A 20280-nucleotide genomic window follows, 5' to 3' on the forward strand; every position below is an offset into this window, starting at 1 on the left:
TGACTACTTAGCAATTAATGATGATGAAAACTTTCAAACAAGAGGTATGTGTTATACTTGCAAAAAAAATAATACTCCTGTTGCATTATATATTAAATTGTTTGGCATAAATTTAATTTTAAATTTAATTTAACATTATTACGGTGAAGTAGTAGGTTGGTTTGGAAATTCAATTGAAATAATAAGGGAAGATTGTAACACTTTGCTCAATGAATGAAAAGCTTCAACTAATCTGATCACTGCTTGGTCAAACCACCTCAATAACAATGAAAGGCAAAATGAGAGGTCTGAAAATGACATGGTCAGATTCTTCTTTGGACTTGACTTCATGGTAAGTTTTTTACATTTACTTTTATAATATAAAACTATGCATTGTATAAATATGTGAAATAAACTTGGGAATTTTTTTGCAGATTGCTTTAACTATGTGTTTGAATTCACATGGGAAAAAGGGAGTAACAAGTCTGCAAAAATTATGGATTGATTAGACAAAATCACAACCATTGGACTTGGATGCAGCTGAATGTGTAAGATATAGAATAAACATTTAAAGTAGAAAAATATATGTTTAAAGTCATAAAAAACAGCTTTAAAGTAAATATGTGTAAATATTTTTTATGTGCAGGTATTTATACCTCTGAAGAAGGAAGATCATTATTATCTTGCTGTCATAAACTTTAAAAATGAAATAATTGATCATTTGAACAACACTTTATACGATAACACTGATGAATATTGATAAGGGAATAAACACGTCGTCAATTTGTCTATCCCTAAATCAAATACAATTTATAACACTCAACTAACCTAATACAAGTATATTGCAAGAAGAGGGATCGAACCACAAGGAGAAACTAAGCACTACGATCACAACCAACAATTAAGCTATCTCGGAAAAGGGGATTGAAGTTATCTAAGATATTAAAACTAAAAGTGGTATGAACTAGAAACAATGCAATGAAAACACTAAGGGAAATGGGTAAATGTAGGCTTCACTTGAACATACAATAACATGGAAATAAACTAATCATGAACTAAACATGCTTAAATATCGATTTAAGGTCCAATCTAGCCACCTATCGAGGTCAATTGGCTTCTCCATCCTAAAATAGCCTCTATGTTGTCGCATTAGATACATATACTAGGAGGTGCAATCAAGTAATAATTGATACAAATGAATCTAGCTAGTTCAACTATCGCATCACCTAGCATAAATTTACCCTCAATCAACTAACAACGTGTACTTTGCTAGAAGATAGAAGAACATCAAGCAAGTAAGGCTTTAATCACAATCAAACTGAATTCCAAACCAAAAGCATGAACAAATTCCAACTACATCATCCCCACACCCTTAGCTAAGGAACTACTCACTATCCATAGCAATTAACAAGTTAATCATGAAATCAACAAGCAAAGGCATGATTAATGAGTAATCAACAAAACAAATACAAACGGAAGCAAAAATCAAATAGCAAAATAAAGAGAAAAGAGTAAGGAAATGTTCATTGGTTGACGTTGAAACTCTACAAAGAGGTTGATTAATCTTCTTCTTTAAAATCCAAGATCAACAATGGAGAAATCCACACTTTCTCTCTCTAGATTACTAAAACTAAGGATGTTTCTCTCTCTAAATAAGGGCTAAAAATCTCTATCTCCTCTAATTACATCATTAAGGTTATTTATACCCTATTCTAATCCCCCAAAATTAGGCTTAAGAATGAAATAAAAGTGCACGGAATACCCACGAGAGCGGCCGCTCAATCGAGGGGGAGCAAGTGCTCCAGAGGGTCTTGAGATTTCTCCGAATCTATTAGAGCGGGCGCTCCAACATGGAGGAGCGGATGCTCTTACAGATGGGAGCGGGCGCTCCTACAGATGATGAGCGGGCGCTTAACTAAACTGCTACAAATGTGCAGAAATTGAGTTCGAATGGAGCTGGCGCTCATACAGGGGTGAACGACCGCTCCTTGCAACTGATCCGATTCTTCAAAACACCTCATTCTCCACTCTTTCACTACTCCAAAGCATTCCGAGGTTCGGGCGAAGCTTTGAGGAAATTATCACGAGCTTCCCATTCAACCTGAACAAACACTCACACACAAATATAAGCAAAATAGTGGAGGGATAAAGTAAGGGAGGAAAAAGGGGATGAAAACACCCAAAATCACATAATATCTACTAGGAGGGGGAAGACAAGCACGTTAAATCAAAACTAGGAGAATTAAGGGAAAAAGGAACGAGAAAGGGCTTTAATAGAGGGGAAAAGGGGTGATAAAAGTGGTCACAAAGACCACTTAACAAATATGAGCCTGTACAGAATTTTATCTTAGAAACGGTAAAGCATAAATAGATTAACAAAATGTCATTAAATTCATTTTTCAATGTATCATATTACATTAATATTCATTTCCATTGCGAGTCATTTCCATTGCGAGTCATACAAATGTAGAAGTTGTTTTAAAAAAGAAAGTATCCAAAGTCCAATGATATGTGTTCCTACAAGCTGAAAATAATTGATCTTCCATTCCAAAAAGAAAGGCAAGAAATTTACTCAGAAATCTATCTAATGCTGCACATGAAGGTGTATGATGGTGTTAATGGGAGAGGATTGGGAACCATAAAAGAGGTAAGTTACCATACTTATGTCTAAAGTCCTTAAATTCTTTAAGTTATATGGATTACTTAGAGCATAATTTATTAAATCTAAGCTTAATCTTTTGTTTTTTTACAGGAATTTCAAAAATTGACACACCATCATATAAAAAATAGTACTTCACCTACTTCTCAATGATAACAATCAAATGCAAGAGAAACTGCTGACAAATGTTGAGGATTGTGAAGAGAAGAAAGCAAAAAAAAAAAAAAAAAACATGTGAAGAATTGTAAATATTTTTAATAGATTTGAATATATCAAAGGTATTAGAGTACTTCTAATTGTTTAGTATTAATCCAAAACATTAGTTTGAAGGTATAAGTAGTATGTTTGTATGAAGAATACATACTATATCTCTGAGTTGAAGTAGTAGAATTATTCTGTGTGAAAAATGGAGATAGATATAAAAGTAGAAGAGATCAATCAAAAGGTAAATGAAAATAATGTTAAAGTAACAGGAAATCAGTTAAAAGTTAAAGAAAAAAGTTTAGAAAATGAAGTCTTTTCTGAAATATTGTGTTCAATTTTAAAGTAAAGAAAAGTACTGTTAAAGTAAAAGAAATTAATCCAAAATTAAATGAAATTATCATTAAAGTAAATGGAACAAATTTAAGAGAAAAAAAGTTCAAAAATAGTCAGAAATATGATGTTTGATTTAAAAGTAAAGGGATTTAGTATTAAAGTAGAAGACATGAAGTTAAAAGTAAAAGAAAAAGTTAAAAAAAAAATAAAGTCTTTGTGTGGTAGTTGTGGAGGTAGAGGTGGTTGTGAGGTGGTTGCAAAAACTATTTGTTGATATTTTTTCATATAAATTAAAAATAAACAAAACATTTTGAAAAATAAAATAAATATCCGTTAAAGTAAAAAAATTATCTATTAAAGTAAAAGGATTATCTATTAAAGTAATGCATAAAAATGAGAATAATATTTATGTTGTGTGTCTATTTTTATTCACTTAATTTCATATGGCGTATATTTTTATTAAATAAAAATGTATATGTTTTAATATATCTGTTACATAAAAAGTAAAAGAAATATCTTTAAAAATTAAAAACAAAATTGTTAAAAGTAAATAAAAATTATTTGCAATGCAAACTGAAGTGGAATTGACAAAAAACCAAAATAACCCAACCCTAAACGACCCCATCTAAATGACCCAACTCGAGGTTGACCAATAATCGAAGTGATTTGCGACACAAAGTTGACTCGAAGTGACCCAACCTAAATTACACAACTCGAAGTTGACCAATACCCGAAGTGATTTGACCCGAAGTTGACTCAAAGTGACCCAACCTTTTTTTGACTCGAAGTGATTCGACCCGACGTTAATTTAAGTTGAATTAATTGACTCAAATAGACCAAAATCAATTTAACCGCAAATCAAACTAACTTAATTTAACCGCAATCAAACTAACTTAATTTTGTTTTTATTAATTTGTAATGTGTAATAGTATAATAAGTAATTTACATATTTGGAGTATTACTTTTCTAGATTTCTTCGGCCTTTTCTCTATTGAAAATTCGTAACAAGATTGAAAATTAACCACTATTCTACGGGGTTTTGCTTATAAGATTAAGAAAAAATTTAATAAAGCTTGAAATAAAAGTTACAATTCTCACAAGTCTGGAAAAAAAAGTACAATGATAACTAAGACAAATTAGAAATTCTATTATCAAATTCTATTGTATACAAATATTATAAAAAAAACTAAATGAACGTCCTAAAGTAAATGAAATGTATTACAAAGTTAAAAAGAAATTGTTTAAAGTAACTATAGTTAACAGTATTATAATTAATTAAAAAAAAAGTATTTCAAAAAACTATTCTTCCTCCGTTTTTTAATAGTTGCAACACACACTTTTTCACGCAATTTAAGAAAAGTGGGGTTCACATGAAGTAATACACTTTAAAATGGGGTGAGAGGTTTTTTGGAGTATAATTTAGTGGGTCATGTGCTTTAAATAAGAGAAATAGTACAATTTTTTCCCAAAAAACTTTCCTTTTATAGTGTGTTATAAATATTGTGACATTTTCATTTTAGGGAAGTGTTGCAAATATTAAAAAACGGAGGAAGTATATTTTATGAACTTCAAGGCATATTTATCATCAACTGCATCAATCCAATAAAGAAGCCTGCCTATCCCAGATGAACCTGATAAAAAATAAATAAAAAGTACATAAGTTGTAATAAAGTAAACAAAAATCACATAAAAGTAAATAAAAGAATGTTAAAAGTAACATACTAGAAAAACTACTTATTTGGACAGTTTCTACTGTCATAAGAAACACCTGATTGCCCACATGCTCTGCAAGTTCTTCCTTTTTTGCTTTTTTCTTCAACAACTACCTCTTTGGCCCTCTTCAAGTGCTTAGAACTTCTAACGGACCCTTTGTTGAGGCATTGATTCGAAGGAAAAATGTCTAAATCAACAGCATTAAATCCAACAAAGAGCTAAATATTAGCTTCTTTGCCTTCTTTGAAACTTACAACTGACATTCAAAAAGTATATAAGTTGTAGTAAAGTAAATAAAATCAAAATAAAAGTAAATACAACAAAGTTAAAAGTAACAGACCTTCACCACTGTTCTTTTTCATCATATTTTCCTCAAATGAAGACAAATACTTAACAAAATCAGAAAGATTATCCTCAGAATCCTCTGCTAGACTAACATAAGAGAACATTTTGACCACGCATCAGATATTAGTTACTTCTTTTTGTCAAAGTTAGATTTCTTCTTAACATCTTTTCTCCAACGATACAAAATATAATGTTCAGGAATTTTAGATACTAATTTACCTTTCATAATGAATATTATATGTCTGCACAGTACACCTTGACTCTCAAACATCTTGCAAGTGCAAGTACACTCTAATGTAGATAAATCAAATGTAACATCAAAATTCCTTTGACGTTCATTATCTACAACAATGAAAAACTCCTGTCCATCACCATAAGTAGAATTACAGCTTTCAACACCACAAGAAAAACAAGCAGCCTTGCATTCTTGTTGAAATTCATAGAAAATAGAATGAGTGTAAACAAAACAAGCATGCTTCTCTAACTTTAATGGAGTGATCAGTTTAGGCATTTCCTTGTTCAGCCTATTTTGTTCATCTTACTCATGCCTTTGTGTATCTAGGGCTGTTTCATACCGAAGGAGAAACTCAACACATGACACATGGGGATTGATAAAATTACAAAAGAAGTTGTTTTCACCCTTAGATCTAGAAGGCCCGAAAACACCACCAATCGCACACCCCATCCACGACCATCTATTTTGCACAATCCCAGAGTTCAACGATAATATAATTCGAACACCAAATCTAGGCATCCTTGCGACCAGAAATCGACGACTGGGGAGCGACAGAGACAGGGGTGTAGGATTCCAGGTAGGAGGTTTTCGTGGTGGGGATTTTAGGGGTAGTTTCGGGTGCTTTCGAGGCTAGCGGTTGAGTTTTGAGGGCTAGGTGGGTTTTTCGGGGTTGGGGCTTGAGTTTTGAGATTTTCGTGGGGGTGGGATTTCGTTAGGGTGGTGCTTGGGTTTCGTGGGGCTGTAGGCCTGGGTTTTGTGGGGGTGGCGGGTTTTGTATAGGTGGGTTTCATGGGGTGGTTTTTGTGGAGTTGGTGGCCTAGTTTTCGTTAGGGGTGGTTTTCTTGGAAATGGTGGGTTTTCATGGGGGTGATGGTGAAGGCGGTGTGAGTGGTGTTGCCTGGTCTTGGTGGTGACGCTGGGTGGTTGGTCGGTCGGTCTTGGTGTTAGATCGGGGCAAAGTGGTGTTTTCCGAGGCTTGGTGGTGTTTTTCGTGGCTTTGGGGTTGAGTTTTTCTAGGTTGGATGGTTTTTTTTGTGGTGGGTGGGGGTGAGGGTGGCCATGGCAGGGTTGCAATTCAGGTGGTGCTATGGTGGTGGATTGGTGGCCCAAGGAGAGATTTTGGAAAAAAATAAAAAGAAAAGATTTAAAAAAAAAAATTTAACCTGTTTAACAAGTTGTAGGTAAAAGGGATTGTTAATGGAAGATGAGGGTCAAAGGTGGAATTGTTTCTGAATTTCAAAAGGTGGGATTGTTTATGGAAGACTAACTAAGGCCTTGTTTAGTTCACCTTATTTTTACTTATTTTAGAAAAAATAAGTTCAGATCAGAAAAAATAAGTTCAAATCAGATCAGATCAGAAAAAAAAAGTTCAGATCAGATCATCGTTTTATGTGCAGTTTTTTATCGCGAAATATCTTTAATTTTGTAATGAAAAAATTCAGAAAATCACATAGTAATAAAATACACGTTATTACGAATCTAACAAGACCCCACTTGATATATTTTTTCCGTTTAGATTATCGTATATTTAAGGTCAAAGTTTGGTCAAATCTGACATTCAGATCAGATCAGACCAAATCAGACCTGATTAGACCAGACCAGATTAGATAAGTTCAGATAAGCAAATATAAGGCGAACTAAAACATGGCCTAAATGAGGTATTATTAGATTCCATTTTTCCTATTTTTTTTTTCTTGACAAAGAACATATTTTTCCTAAAACATGATAAAATAAGTAAAATACGATGAATCACATTATATGCGTGTCACACTTAGGGGATGTCAATGGGGCGGGGCGGGGCGGGGCGGATGTTTGCTTTTCCATCCCTATCTCCACCAAAAATTTTCATCCCATCCCATTCCCATCCTCGCGGCGGGTCCAAAATTCATCCCCATCCCCGCCCCGGCGGATACAATTTCAAAACCATCCCCGCCCCACCCCCCACTTAGATATCCATCCCCACTTTATCCCCACCTAAGACCTGCCTAATCCCCACCTCCCAATACACAATTCAACATAAGTAATATAGATTACAAGAAAAAAATTATTGTTAATATTATACACTTTTTTTTTTTTTTTGAAGAAGTATTACACACTCTTTTAGTTATAATATTAGTGTATTACAATTATTATATTTACTATTTTAATTTACATATTTTTTTTTTATTCCCATCACCCATGGCGGGTATAATTTTTATCCCCATCCCTACCCTACCACCCGCCAAACCAAGACTCATCTCCATCCAATCGGGGCGGGAATGGAACAGGTCTCCTACTTGATCCGTCCCACTGACATCCCCAGACACCTTCAATTATTATTACAAGTATTTCTTTTTTCCTTTAGAACCTTTCACATTTACGCTGCACCCCCCTCTCCCTCTTTATCTCTCTCCTCCATTGAAGCTACTCTGAAATCTCCATTGAAATAGCTAATGATTTTTCTCTCCTGAAGTAACTTTGAGTAAGATATCTTTGTTTTTTCTCTTTTTCAATTCCTTTTATGTTTAACAATTGAATATCAATTTCTCAATATAGTGTTAATAATTGATTTAATCATCAGTATAATCAATTTAGGCTTTTAGGGTTCTTCAAAGATGAAATATTACACATTTTTGGATAAAATTACTGAAATCATGTTAGATTATAATGAGCAATTCGTTGCTAGAATTTTGCTATTTATAATGTGATTTTTCGAGCCAGCATTGATAATGGTTATGATTTTGGAGTCAAATTTGGTTTCGATGCTTACAAGCTTTTGTTTATGCAACCTTTAATGTAATCTGATGACGAAATTATGAAAATGTACCTCTTTTTTCTTCTCCCTGGTTCCGGGGTGGCCGCCCTGCCGCCCTAGCTCAGGGATAGTTCTGGTTGTTCTTAGTTCTTTCTTCAATTTGAAATAGGTTTGGCTTGAATCTAGGGTTTAATTTCACGCTATCGTTAATTTAATTGTCAGTGTAATCAATTTAGGGATCTTCTAAGGTGGATTATTGATTGGCTATGTTAATTGAAGTTATGATATCTTATAATGAGTGATTTTGTTGCTTGAAGTTTTGCTACGTGCAAATGTACATTGATTTTCGTGAACGAGAATCTTATTGCTATTGCGTTGCATTTTTCGAGCCTAATTGAACCCATTAACCAAGCTGAAATTTTTTTAGTCTATTACAGCCTGAGCTTTGTGTTAGCCGGAGAATCCCCCATTAGAGTCATTGCGGTTTTTTTATGCTTTACTTGTCCAATAGTCTTGTAATGAATGCATTAGTGTTGTTTTAAATTTGAATAATACCTTTGAATTTTGTTTGAGCTCTATTGCTTTCATCTCAAAGTTCAATTTATGTTATTTTAGCAGTTATTCTCTGCTTTCCGTGCCTCTTTTTTCTGTCATGATAGAACTGCTGTATTTACTTCACTTTATGTCCATGTTGCAGTAGAATTTGGAATTGATAAGCATTGAAATGGAAAAGGGATCACCAATCTTGCTTAGAATATTTCATTAGGCGATTGCTTATTGCAACACTATGGTAAACTTGAGCTTTTTTCCTAATTAGTGTCAGCATGCCTTTTTTAATTATGTTGTTTTTATGAATTGCTTTCCTTAAATGAAGATTTATGTCTTTTGTTATACTTCCGTATCTTCCTTGAAAATTTTATTATATATGTGCAAATTTGTAGTTAAAAGAATTAAAAATGAATTATGGACTATATACCAAAGAATTGCCATTAAATGAAGCGTAGTAGCTGATTTGACTTATAGGGGTTCTTTGGCACTTAAGCACATTATCTTTTAAGTATCATAAAATTCTTTTGTATATTGTTACTGGAACCCTTTAGGAATTCTTTTAATTCAATATTAGGGGTTCTCAAATATTTAAAGGGTAAATCTATTTACGCAATGTCATATTTGAGTACTGTGGTTGTGAGCTAGTGATCATTGTTAGGTCCGTTCTCTTCAACTTATTCATATATAAGTTCAATAAAAATCAGTATCTTAATGAACATATATATATTAGAAAATCAGTAAAGATTCATTAGTAAAAACAATTCAAGTTCAGTAAAAACAACTTACTATCAACATCCACTTCAGCAAAAAAATTTCAGTTTAGCAAATATAAGGTGAAGAGAATAGGGTCTTAATGTTAATTAATCACTGATCATTTGTATATAATTTAAATTCTAATAAAGCTGATGGTTACATGATAGCAAATTGAAGACTAGGGATCTTAATTTGTTATGATATATGATGGGACTCGTGGGAACCGATTAGTTCCTTGCCTAGCTACTAAGAGCCACTATAAAACGTGCAATTTTGTAATTAAATTTGTGGAAATCATGCATTAGTGAGTCATTATGGGTTGCTTTAAGGGGTCACCATTAAACAATTTGCATCACTTACAAATAAACATGAAAATGAAGCTATTGAGTACTCCTCCTTCGGTCCTTTAGTCAGATAACGGATGTGTTGCTCTCCATTTTTGGCAATATTGGTTTATTAGAGAACAACAAAATATAATATGTGCTAGGTTAGGAACAATGGTTAGTTACTCGCTGTGAAACAATGCTCTATGACATTTGCCTTATTTATTTATTTATTTTATTTTATTTTATATATTATTATTATTAGTATTATTATTTCTTCCGTTCCCCTAATATTTAGGCAATCTAACAAATATTGCAACATTGTCATATTTTCACATGTTTCTCTCTATCTCTCTCCTCATCTTAAATTACGTGTCTTTCCTTGTTGCAATATTAGTAGAATGCAGGAAGTATTATTTTTATGATAATTCTAAATTAGTGAGAGACATATTTTTGGATGTTTTACCACTTTGTTGATGCCAAATTGTGTCAGAACAGTGTTCTTAAACAGATTTTTCATTGCCATTTTAAGTGATCTACTTTTTAGCAATCATATGAACATGGAGCTCAAATAGAAAATAATAAGGATAAGTCCATTGTACCCACATCATTTGGTATTAAAGATGAGTATGCTAAAAGAAAAGAACAAATTCATATCTAAAAAGTCGGGTTTGAGGGGTCTTGTAGTTGCCGGTCAAGATACACAACTCATGTTTATCTGTTTGGTTTAATACTAAACTGAAAGATAGCAAAACATTCAACCATTTTCTTCATGAACTCGTCTCTTGGATATTATTCAACGACTACCTTATTAACTTGTGGAACAAATCAGGCGTATTTCATTATTAAAAAAAAAAAATAAGAAGCTTGGTTATCTCATTAAAACAATGCACTAAATAATGCTTTGCTTTCAAGCCCACTTTGTGTCATCAAATGCTCTTCTTTTCTCACCAAACTGATAAGTTGATTTGTCGTATATGAGTTATATTACAAAGCAAAATCAAATTAGCTTCATTAAATGCCATGCATCGAATCATGTGGTCCAGATTGTGACTGGCATGATCATGATTTCATGATTAAATTCAATCTCTGATGTGAAAAACATGCTGGACATGATCTCCCACAGGAACAAACTGATCATTTATTTAATATGAATACATCACTAATTCACTATGTTTTCAAAGCCCCAACAAGATTCCATATGAGATAATCAACAACAACAGCAGCATCAAAGCCTTAATCCCAAATGGAATATGACATCATCATCAATCGTAAGAAATGTTGTAGCTTCATAATTAGTGTTATAGTGTGTTGCTATATAAAATATAGTACTCCCTCCGTTTTTTTTAAATGCATCACTTTGATTTTTACACTGTTCACATATCATGGTTGACTTGATTTTTTCACCTCTATAAAATAAATAAATGTTATTATATGATGTATCATTAGATTCGTCATAACGTCTAGTTTCATAATATAATTTTGTTATAATTTTTACCAATTAATAATTAAAGATATTAATGGTCAAAGTTGCGTTTCGGCAAATGTGCCGGTCAAACTGATGCAAATAAAAAAAAAAAAATAAAAAAAAATAGAGGGAGTAGCATTGAAATCCTTATATGGTTGTCAAAAAATAAAATAAAAAACGTGTTGCTACTGTAGCATTGAAATCGTTATATAAAATAAAACCAGTCTAGTATGATAATTGCTACCATCAATGTAAACTACCTGTTGTGAACTGACATAGCTTTGACAGATTTAATGGTGTTAATTTAATGGGAAAAGAAGGTGATTATGATTGATAAACTGGAAATATGAACAAGTAACCGATAAACACAAGCATTCAAGAGGCTGTACTCTCCCAAAATACAAAATAAAACTAAAAGATAACTCCAGTCAACATTCATCATAATGATCTCGTCCTAAACTTTTATTTTATAGAGCAAAACTCACTGCTTGCTTTCTTTCCAAGCTAACCCTAACAAACTTATTATGCCCTTCCCCATAGGTCTGTTCATTACTATAACATAAATTCATTGTTATAATAGAATAACTAATGTAATAATTTTGAGTCTCCTATTCTATTACTAAGAGCCCTAGTATCTTTGCCTTAAAAAGTAATATTCAGCAAAACTTTGTTCAAATTGTTAAAAATATGTTTCAACAAGTAACAATACTCTGTTTAATAAAGTAAATATTTGTTTTAATTATTTAAATTAGTAAATTTAAAGAACAAGTATAACTGTTAATCAGTAAAAACAAGTTCTAATCAATAAAATTCAGTTTCAACAAGTAAAAACAAGATTTATTTAGTAAAAATAATTTTGTCTAGTGAAATAATTTAAATCAATAAAATGAGGTGAAGATAACAAAGGTGTAAGATTTTTAATTTGAGATGATCATGCTTATATTGTTGGGGTTCATATACGTATTTGCTGCCAAGTGGATGCTTAATCTTCTAATTTTGTTTAGTGCTGAGTTTGATTTCTAGGACTACCCTTTTGTCAACAGCTAAGGACCTATCTCTTCCTTTGGTATCATATGCAGCTCTGATGGACAAATTATCTATATTAAGGTTTTTAGTCACTGCTTATCACATCATGTCCTTGAAGTCTTTTTGTCATCTAAGAAACGGAAATAGGTATGGTCAATTTACAAATCTGTAAGCTTTAAATAATAAGCATGCAGTCTTTTGGTCTGAAAAACGTCCCATGCTTATCCAATTGACTATACCATTCCTATGCTGATTAGGAGGGACAAATTAGCTGGAAAGTTGCTCTTAATGCAAATAACCAACAATTCCATATGTGTGAATCTATGAGTTTGAAGCAAAGTAAATCTCTTCATCTGTGTCCTCGTTCGATCCTTGGAGCTTGCATTAATACTAACTGAATTATGCTTAATTAATAACCTGTTGCAGTTCATGCCAAAATAATGGGGACTTGTAATCCATGTATTTGGTTTATCTGCATATATGTGTATCCAACCCAACCTCCTGCAGAACCCCTACCATTAAACCTAAAATTTGCTTACAAAGAAATGCCAATGTTCAACTTAATATAAAGCGAGAATAAAATTTAAAATGCAAACTGGATTAAATTACAAAACTTACTAATAAATGTGCTTTGAATGCTTGTTTCTTGAACTTTTTTTAACTGAATCTTTACCTTCTAAGTCACATTCCTGTAGTTTCCTTGCAATTGATATCTGTAAAAATCCTTTGAAAATATATCAATTATAGGAGCAATCATTGTCCTTTATGTACAAGTACTATTGTGAGTTGGGGGAGGGAGACCTACATCCGATCCTTGTCAAGTACTAACTTTATATACTGCGCATGCATCGGTTTTATTTTTAACCACCAAATTTACCGATTTGTCATGCCTATACAAATGGGAAGTGCACAACGGTGTTTACTTGTAGTGTCATCTTGTTATCCTACCTTTGATCATCATTAGCTTTCATCTAGTATCATACAATACAGTCCTCCAAGTAACCACCTCCTCCTCCTCACACGTGCAGGGAGCCAGGGACCCTTCTTTATTAGACATATCATCAGTTTAAAAGTTTCATGTGACGCATGAAGCAACAGAAATAGACTTACAAAAAGTTACTATACCAGGGAAACCACTGATTTCCCATAAAAGTATGGGCTTTAACCTTTTTTTTTTTTTTTTTTTTTTCACATGAAACACAAAGTTATTGCTGGCAACTAGTAATTAATAGATTTTACCTAGAAGCTGATTTAAATTCAACCTGGCTTGAATGTATAAGCTGGCTTGATTTTAGACGAGTTGACCCCGGTTTTCAAATGCAAACATCTAGGCTAGTTCTTGTATAGGATCATTAGTATGTTGGTTGTATCTTATAGAGCAGTATTTATACTTCTTTCGAAATTACAGTTATGTAAGATCATGATATGAAATTTTCACCAAAGAATCTACCATTGTCGTGGATAAAATCATGAGTTCATGATAACCCCTGGTACGGATATCCTTGCGACGTTGCTTTAACACACTAGAGCCAATCATTCTACTTAGTACAAGAGATTTTGGTTTACATGCATTTGATTACACAGCATTTAATGCCTGAGGGGAACTACACTTGCAAATGAATAGATTAAACATTTGGTATCTCAGTTGTCAGGTTGTGCTTTTTAATTTAAGATTCTATGTTTGTGCTAAAGAATGGATCATATCTCAAGTCTATGTATGACTGTATACTGTTATAACAATATATCTGCTTGATTGTGTATTTATTGGGCGTTTTCATGAGTATTGCTTCAACTATATCAGAGAAGAAGACAACCGCCCAAGGCGCTGTGCAACATGCAGAATCAATCAGATAGACTAAGCAACTTACCAAGCCATATTGTTGATGGGATTCTGTCTTGGTTGTCTATTAGAGATGCAGTTAGGACTAGTATTTTATCGAGTAATTGGAGGTACAAATGGGCTAGTCTACCAAATCTCATATTTGACAAGGACTGCTGCCCATTTAATGATCAAGCTATAGCCAAGAGCAAACTTATCAATATCATTGATCAAGTTTTGATACTTCACACTGGCATAATACAGAAGTTCAAGCTATCCCATAAAGATCTTCAAGCTGTCGCTGATATTGACCGATGGATTCTATATGTATCTAGAAGCCCTGTTGAAGATTTTGTACTTGAAATTTGGAAGGGTCAGAGATACAAAATGCCTTCTTCTTTGTATTCTTGTAAGCACTTGCTTCATCTGGAGCTGTTCAACTGCCTGTTAAACCCACCACCAGTTTTCAAAGGTTTTCCAAACTTGAGGAGCCTTGATCTTCAGCATATTACCATGACAGAAGACGCATTCAAGAATCTGATTGCGTGGTGTCCCTCACTAGAGAGGTTGACATTGATGAACTTTGAAGGTTTCTTCAATCTCAAGATTAATGCTCCTAATCTTCAGTTCTTTGACATTGGAGGTGATTTTGAAGATGTTACTTTTGAGAATACCAACATGTTGTCTATAATTTCAATTGGTTTATATATCAATGTTGAAACTGAATTTAATGGAAGACAAAACCATCCAAGCAACATGTTGAATTTTTTCGCCTGCCTTCCTCATATACAGAGGCTTGAGGTCCAAAGTTACTTCTTAAAGGTATGTTAGTCTCATTACCGCAACTCCCCCCCCCCCCCCCCCCTCTCTTACAAAAAAAAAAAATAATAATAATAATAAAATAAAAATAAATCACGTTTGAATTAGATGCATGAAAGTTTTTGACATGGAATCTTATTTTGTATTACAAGCTTACAACACCTCTCAGTTTTTAACTTAATCTTTTGAATCTTACTGTTTCTATTTGTAACTACCTGTTGCAGAAATTTAACTGTTCTGTGTCTTTGAGATTTTACAGTATCTAGCTCATGGCAATGTGCCAAGTAAACTACCAGTTCCATGTCTTGATCTGTACTATCTCTCCATCCGTATCAACTACTATGATATCAAGGAAAATAAGGCAGCTTTTTGTCTGTTTAAAAGCTCTCCAAATTTGTCCGAACTTGAGATGCTGGTAAGTGCCTGACTTTGATTTTAAACACACCCCTCTCCCCCAAAAGAAGAAAGAAATCTGGAGGAACATTTATATATCATGCACAAGTAGCAAATTAATTAAATTACGCTGTTTTTAGGATATTAAATATGCTTAAGACTTGTGTCTTCAGAGCTACTTTTATGTAATGTGCCTTTTTGTGATCAGGATTTTGTTCGAGATTAAAACATGGTATGTTTTGACTATTTGTAGGCTAGGTATGAGGAGGAATCTATTGCAAACACAGGAACAACCTTTTGGGAGGAGAAACTTCAGGCCGAGTGCGTGTTTCACCAGCTTCGAGTAGTTAGAATTATCGATATTTGTGCGACTAAACCAGAGCTAGATTTTGTGAAGTTTCTGCTTGCAAATTCTCCTGTGCTTGAGAAGTTGACTGTTAAACCGAATAGTGCTGATGGAGGACTGGAATTGCTTAAAGAGCTGGTGCGGTATAAGCGAGCTTCTGTTCAGGCAGAAGTCATTTATATGGACACCTAGATTGTGATTTGTGAAAGAACTATGTACATACTTCTGTAAATAGATAGTAACTTTCGCTTGAATTTCAAGTATAGGAAGAAAGCAAAAATCAAGGCCAGCAACAAACTTGTCGACCATGGCATTGTAGCCCCAATGATTGTGGTGCTGACTTGTAGCATGGTTGAAGGAAGTTGCTCTTAAAGTCGGGAACTGTAGCTTTACCAAGCCATGAACATGGCTTAAACAGGCACCAAGGTTGTGGGGATGGGATTTAATTTTTAGCATCAAACACCCAAACCTGCGGGTGTGGATAGTTGTCGATCAGTCCAGTTTTTAAAGGCCATAGACATGCTCATACATGATATTATTTGGCATATATTGTAATCAGAAACTATATTATCTAGTGGCTAGATCTTCTTTGAAAGTATCCAGGGAGACAAAATGGAAGGAAATCACAAAACATGGATTTTGGTTTTTGTTGATCTAATGGAAATTTAGTCTTCATTATTCTTTACTAATCTCTATCTTGAAAATTTTGTTAAAACGCTCTAAGGACATTTATGTATCTAAAAAAAAGATGCACTTACATCCTTCCCTTCAAACGTTCTTTTAGTTAGATTTTACTTAAATTAATGAAATTTGAATTAGACTATATAATCTGAATATAATATTAATTCCCATGATAATAATATACTTGATGTTGAAATTTTACTTAAATCAATGAAATTTGAATGTCCTTTTAATTTAAATTTGTTTTGAATTACAAAGAACAAGTAAATAGCTAGATAGAAAAGAAAAAAGTGGGGCATGCAAACGGCATTTTTGGACGAAATTAGGTGCTACCCAAATTTTTGGGTATAAAGGGTATTTTTTTTTATTTATTTTTTATTTTTATTTTATTTATTTATTTATTTATTTTAAACAAGTCTTAATGGACACTATATATCACTAAGTAAAGTCATATGACATCTACAATGAACAATCAACAATAATAGATAATTATTTCCAAAAGTGGTATATTAATAAGCAGTTTCCAACAAAAGATAGAATCGTCTCCTAAACATTGTAGTCAGTCCCTCTATGGCAGAGCTGAGCAGGGGTCAGCAGAGCAGATTAGATTTCAGCAGAGTAGATTTCAGCACTATTATTAATACTATTATTAATGTTATTATTATTATTATTAATGTTGTTATTATTATTATTATTATTACTACTACTACTACTACTACTACTACTACTACTACTACTACTTGTAGGGAATATTTCAAGCATTAACCCCAAACTTGAACCCACTGTGATCATACACTTAAGCATGGTGGCGTCCAAAGGGAAGAAAGCTAGAGCAAAAGAGTCGCCAACAAGTTTTAAGAACTTGTAAGCCGTTCACAAGGTGAAGATTACACCCCTTAACGATCCATGAGATCGTCAACTCCAAAAGGTCTTGAACCAAATAGGGTTCGGGGATGAAGGTACAAATCCAACCTAAAAGAGATTGAACCTGCCCTAATAATAGGCCTCTACTTCATTCTTCTTGTATTCATGTGCGCTTTCTGACTAACATACAATCAATAGATTAACCCTAAACCTGTTTATCTATGTTGGTTGAATTTAATGCACAAGCAAAACTATTATTGGCGATCACTTGAATTATAACCATATTAGCCCTAAACAAGATTATTAATTATCTTATTAAGCGTGATTACAAGTACAAATTCCCTTTAAACATGCATAAAAGGCGTGATCAAGCAATAACAATAAATAAGGATCAAGCAACAATCATCATAATTATAATTATAAATCATAATAATTATAAAAATAATCATGTTAAAGCATAATATTAATAGCAAGATCCTAGGCATGATACTTACAAGATTAATAACAAACCCTAGCATGTCACTAAACAATAAAAATCAAAGCTTTAGCCCTAACATGATACTAACATGATATTAGAAAAGAGTAAAAGACACCCTAAACATGATACTAGAAAGCAAAATAGGAACCTAAACATGATTTCTATATATCAATAAACAATTAAATCACTTACTTGGATGCCTCGTATTTCTTTCTAATAACAAAATACACATGTTAGTAACTTCAAGGAAAATATAAAATCAAACAATCAAATTAAATAATTGAAATAGAGATTTGGGACCAAACCCTCAGAAATTATAACCTTTCACGTCTAGGGCGAAGGCAACTTTGAACTTGGCTAGGTGTTTCTAGATCTCGCGAATGCGGAATTTTGTAAGAGGGAAGGTTTAGAAAAAAAATAGAGAGAATTGAGATAATAGAATTGATGGATGTGGATGATGATTGTTGTAGATGATTGTGGATTGTTGATGAAAAACGGAGATTTAGGACCCTATTTATAAGAAAACAGTTCGGAAATAGGTCAAATTTGATAAGGAATAAAACTCCATGTTGTCGCTGCAAAACCGACCTTGTCGCCAGGCGACAGCCTGGATTCCTACGCGCTTTCAAACACGGAGTCCACTTATCAATGAAAATCGATTTGTAAAGTCCGTATGAAAATCGAAATAATATTTCTCATAAAATAATATTTTATTCCAAATAAAACTTATCAAAATCTAATTATTAATTCTAATTCTATTAGGATTAAAGAGAACCTTCTAAAGAATTCTAGAAGACTATAATCAATTCTAATAACTTTAGGAATAATAATTAACATTGGGCCCTCCCCTAGATCATTGGGCCGCATGTAAAGATCAAACCGGACCCAGTTTAGTATTTTGGCCATAACTTCCTCATTATTCATCGGAATTGGGCTTATAATATATCGTTGGAAAGCTCTTTGCAAGCCCCATCCAACTACGCTATTATTGGACCCTTGTCGTGGATAAAACTAAACCGGATTGGCTGTTTTCCTAAAATAGAGTTGTTTTTTGAAAACAGGAAGAAAGAATTTTGAAATAAAAACTAACCGCAACACTTGACCTTTCACACTTTCGCCTCGTTCGATAATCATTCGACGCAAAAGGTATTCATCACTGAGTTTGGTTTTGGGGAGACACATTTGGGTGTCTACAGAAGCCCCCACTTTGATTGAGTTTGGAGAAACGCAAGTTTCGAAAACGAAAGTCAAAGTAGCGATAGGGACGGAGAATGATTAAGAACGTTCTGCGATCCTAAATCATTCTTGTAACGCCTATACCTGCAAACTAGCATTAGTTAAACAGATAAGAGAGTTAAGAAACGCGTATCTTGCACCGTCGAGCACACGTCTCTGAAGGTAACCAATTTGTTGCATTTTGTTTTTGTCGAAGACCGCTCTGCTTGTAGCTACCTCCTATTTCATCGAAGACGACTCTGCTTGTAGTCATTCTCCCCCGCTTGTGACCATCTTCCACATCCTAGGGAACACGATCGAATATAACTCTGCTTGTAGCCATCTTCAGTTTTTTGTGACCATCTTCCACATCCTAAGGAACATGATCGAAGATAACTCTGCTTGTAGCCATCTTCAGTTGTTTGTGACCATCTTCCACATCCTAGGGAACACGATCGAAGATAACTCTGCTTGTAGCCATCTTCAGTTGTTTGTGACAACCCTCCACAAGCTAGGAAACGCTGCCGAAGATAACTCTGCTTGTAGTCATCCTCATTTGTTATGACAATACTCCGAAGAATATCACCGAAGACCAATGCCTGTTGATCTTTTAAAGTTTGCTTGAACTTTGCTTCCGCTATTCCAGTACGTCGGCGCTTTTGCTGTTTATGAACCATTATGTCGGTGCCTTTGAGCCAATGTTTAGGCGCTTTAAGCTAAGTGAAACGATCTTTCGTCAGGTCAATCACTTATTGCGATTGTAATCAAGCCGACTACTTAATCATGTCAAATTGCTTATAGGGGCTAACTGGCGTACCAAGGAGCCTGAAATTGCTGCACAAGGTTCACATAACCATATTATGGAGCCCTGTACTCTGTCGTCGCTCCAGCGCTAGCCGGAACTGCTTATCGCCGCTATTTATTCTTGTCGCCAAGCGACAGGCTTTGTCGCCGTTGATGTTCACTCGTTTTTGAACAAAAGAGCTTCTTTTTGAGGAATGTTCTCTCATCTATGAACAATGGAGTCTTTTAGAGGGATGTTCACTCGTTTTTGAACAAAAGAGCTTTTAGAGGGATGCTCACGCGTCTCTGAACAAAAGAGGTTTAAATGATATGCCCACGCGTCTCTGAGCAAAAGAGCTTTGATGATATGTCCACGCGTCTTTGAACAAAGAGCTTTGATGATATTTGAATGTTTGTTGAGATCGTTCGGTTGGCTGCAAATAGGAGCTTTGCTGAATGGTTGTATCCTGTAAGAATCAAAAGATTGCCAAAAGACTTTGCTGGTGTTTTTCTTAAGGTTGGCCTAAGGTGATTGACTGACTTGAGGTTGACTCAATGTGT

The 20280-nt window shown here is 33.8% G+C and overlaps 2 protein-coding genes across 3 annotated transcripts; one reads left to right on the forward strand and one right to left on the reverse strand.

Annotated features, from left to right (window-relative positions):
* Positions 1-4905: 4905 nt before the first annotated feature.
* On the reverse strand, positions 4906-5744 carry LOC145583974 (protein FAR1-RELATED SEQUENCE 9-like). The gene is made up of 3 exons (XM_081640917.1): positions 5365-5744; positions 5229-5320; positions 4906-5075 (listed from the first exon to the last, which is right to left on the reverse strand). Exons 1-3 carry the CDS (start codon positions 5742-5744, stop codon positions 4906-4908), a joined length of 642 nt encoding a protein of 213 aa, XP_081497043.1.
* A 2047-nt stretch (positions 5745-7791) lies between these two features.
* LOC145585000 (F-box/FBD/LRR-repeat protein At1g13570-like) lies at positions 7792-16311 on the forward strand. 2 transcript variants are annotated; one of them, XM_081641770.1, is made up of 5 exons: positions 7792-7929; positions 8903-8992; positions 14123-14962; positions 15219-15374; positions 15606-16311. In XM_081641770.1, the coding sequence occupies exons 2-5, from the start codon at positions 8990-8992 to the stop codon at positions 15888-15890; spliced, it is 1284 nt and encodes a 427-aa protein (XP_081497896.1). In that variant the 5' UTR covers positions 7792-7929; positions 8903-8989; the 3' UTR covers positions 15891-16311. The 2 variants fall into 2 exon arrangements, with proteins under 2 accessions (XP_081497896.1, XP_081497895.1); XM_081641769.1 differs by having other exon boundaries at positions 7796-7929; positions 8900-8992.
* The last annotated feature ends 3969 nt before the right edge of the window (positions 16312-20280 follow it).

The sequence above is a fragment of the Chenopodium album genome, chromosome 16 (genome assembly GCF_948465745.1).
Source record: "Chenopodium album chromosome 16, dcCheAlbu1.1, whole genome shotgun sequence".
Taxonomy (NCBI): domain Eukaryota; kingdom Viridiplantae; phylum Streptophyta; class Magnoliopsida; order Caryophyllales; family Amaranthaceae; genus Chenopodium; species Chenopodium album.

Bases quoted from the DNA above. Each gene is read 5' to 3' on its own strand.
- LOC145585000 (XM_081641770.1), top strand. The intron at 14,963-15,218 runs GTATGTTAGTCT...GAGATTTTACAG, and splicing joins TCCAAAGTTACTTCTTAAAG to TATCTAGCTCATGGCAATGT. The intron at 15,375-15,605 runs GTAAGTGCCTGA...GACTATTTGTAG, and splicing joins TGTCCGAACTTGAGATGCTG to GCTAGGTATGAGGAGGAATC.
- LOC145583974 (XM_081640917.1), bottom strand. From the start codon at position 5,744: ATGCCTAAACTGATCACTCCATTAAAGTTAGAGAAGCATGCTTGTTTT. The intron at 5,321-5,364 runs GTAACTAATATC...CTCTTATGTTAG, and splicing joins TCTAACTTTGACAAAAAGAA to TCTAGCAGAGGATTCTGAGG. The intron at 5,076-5,228 runs GTCTGTTACTTT...CTGTTGATTTAG, and splicing joins GAAAAAGAACAGTGGTGAAG to ACATTTTTCCTTCGAATCAA.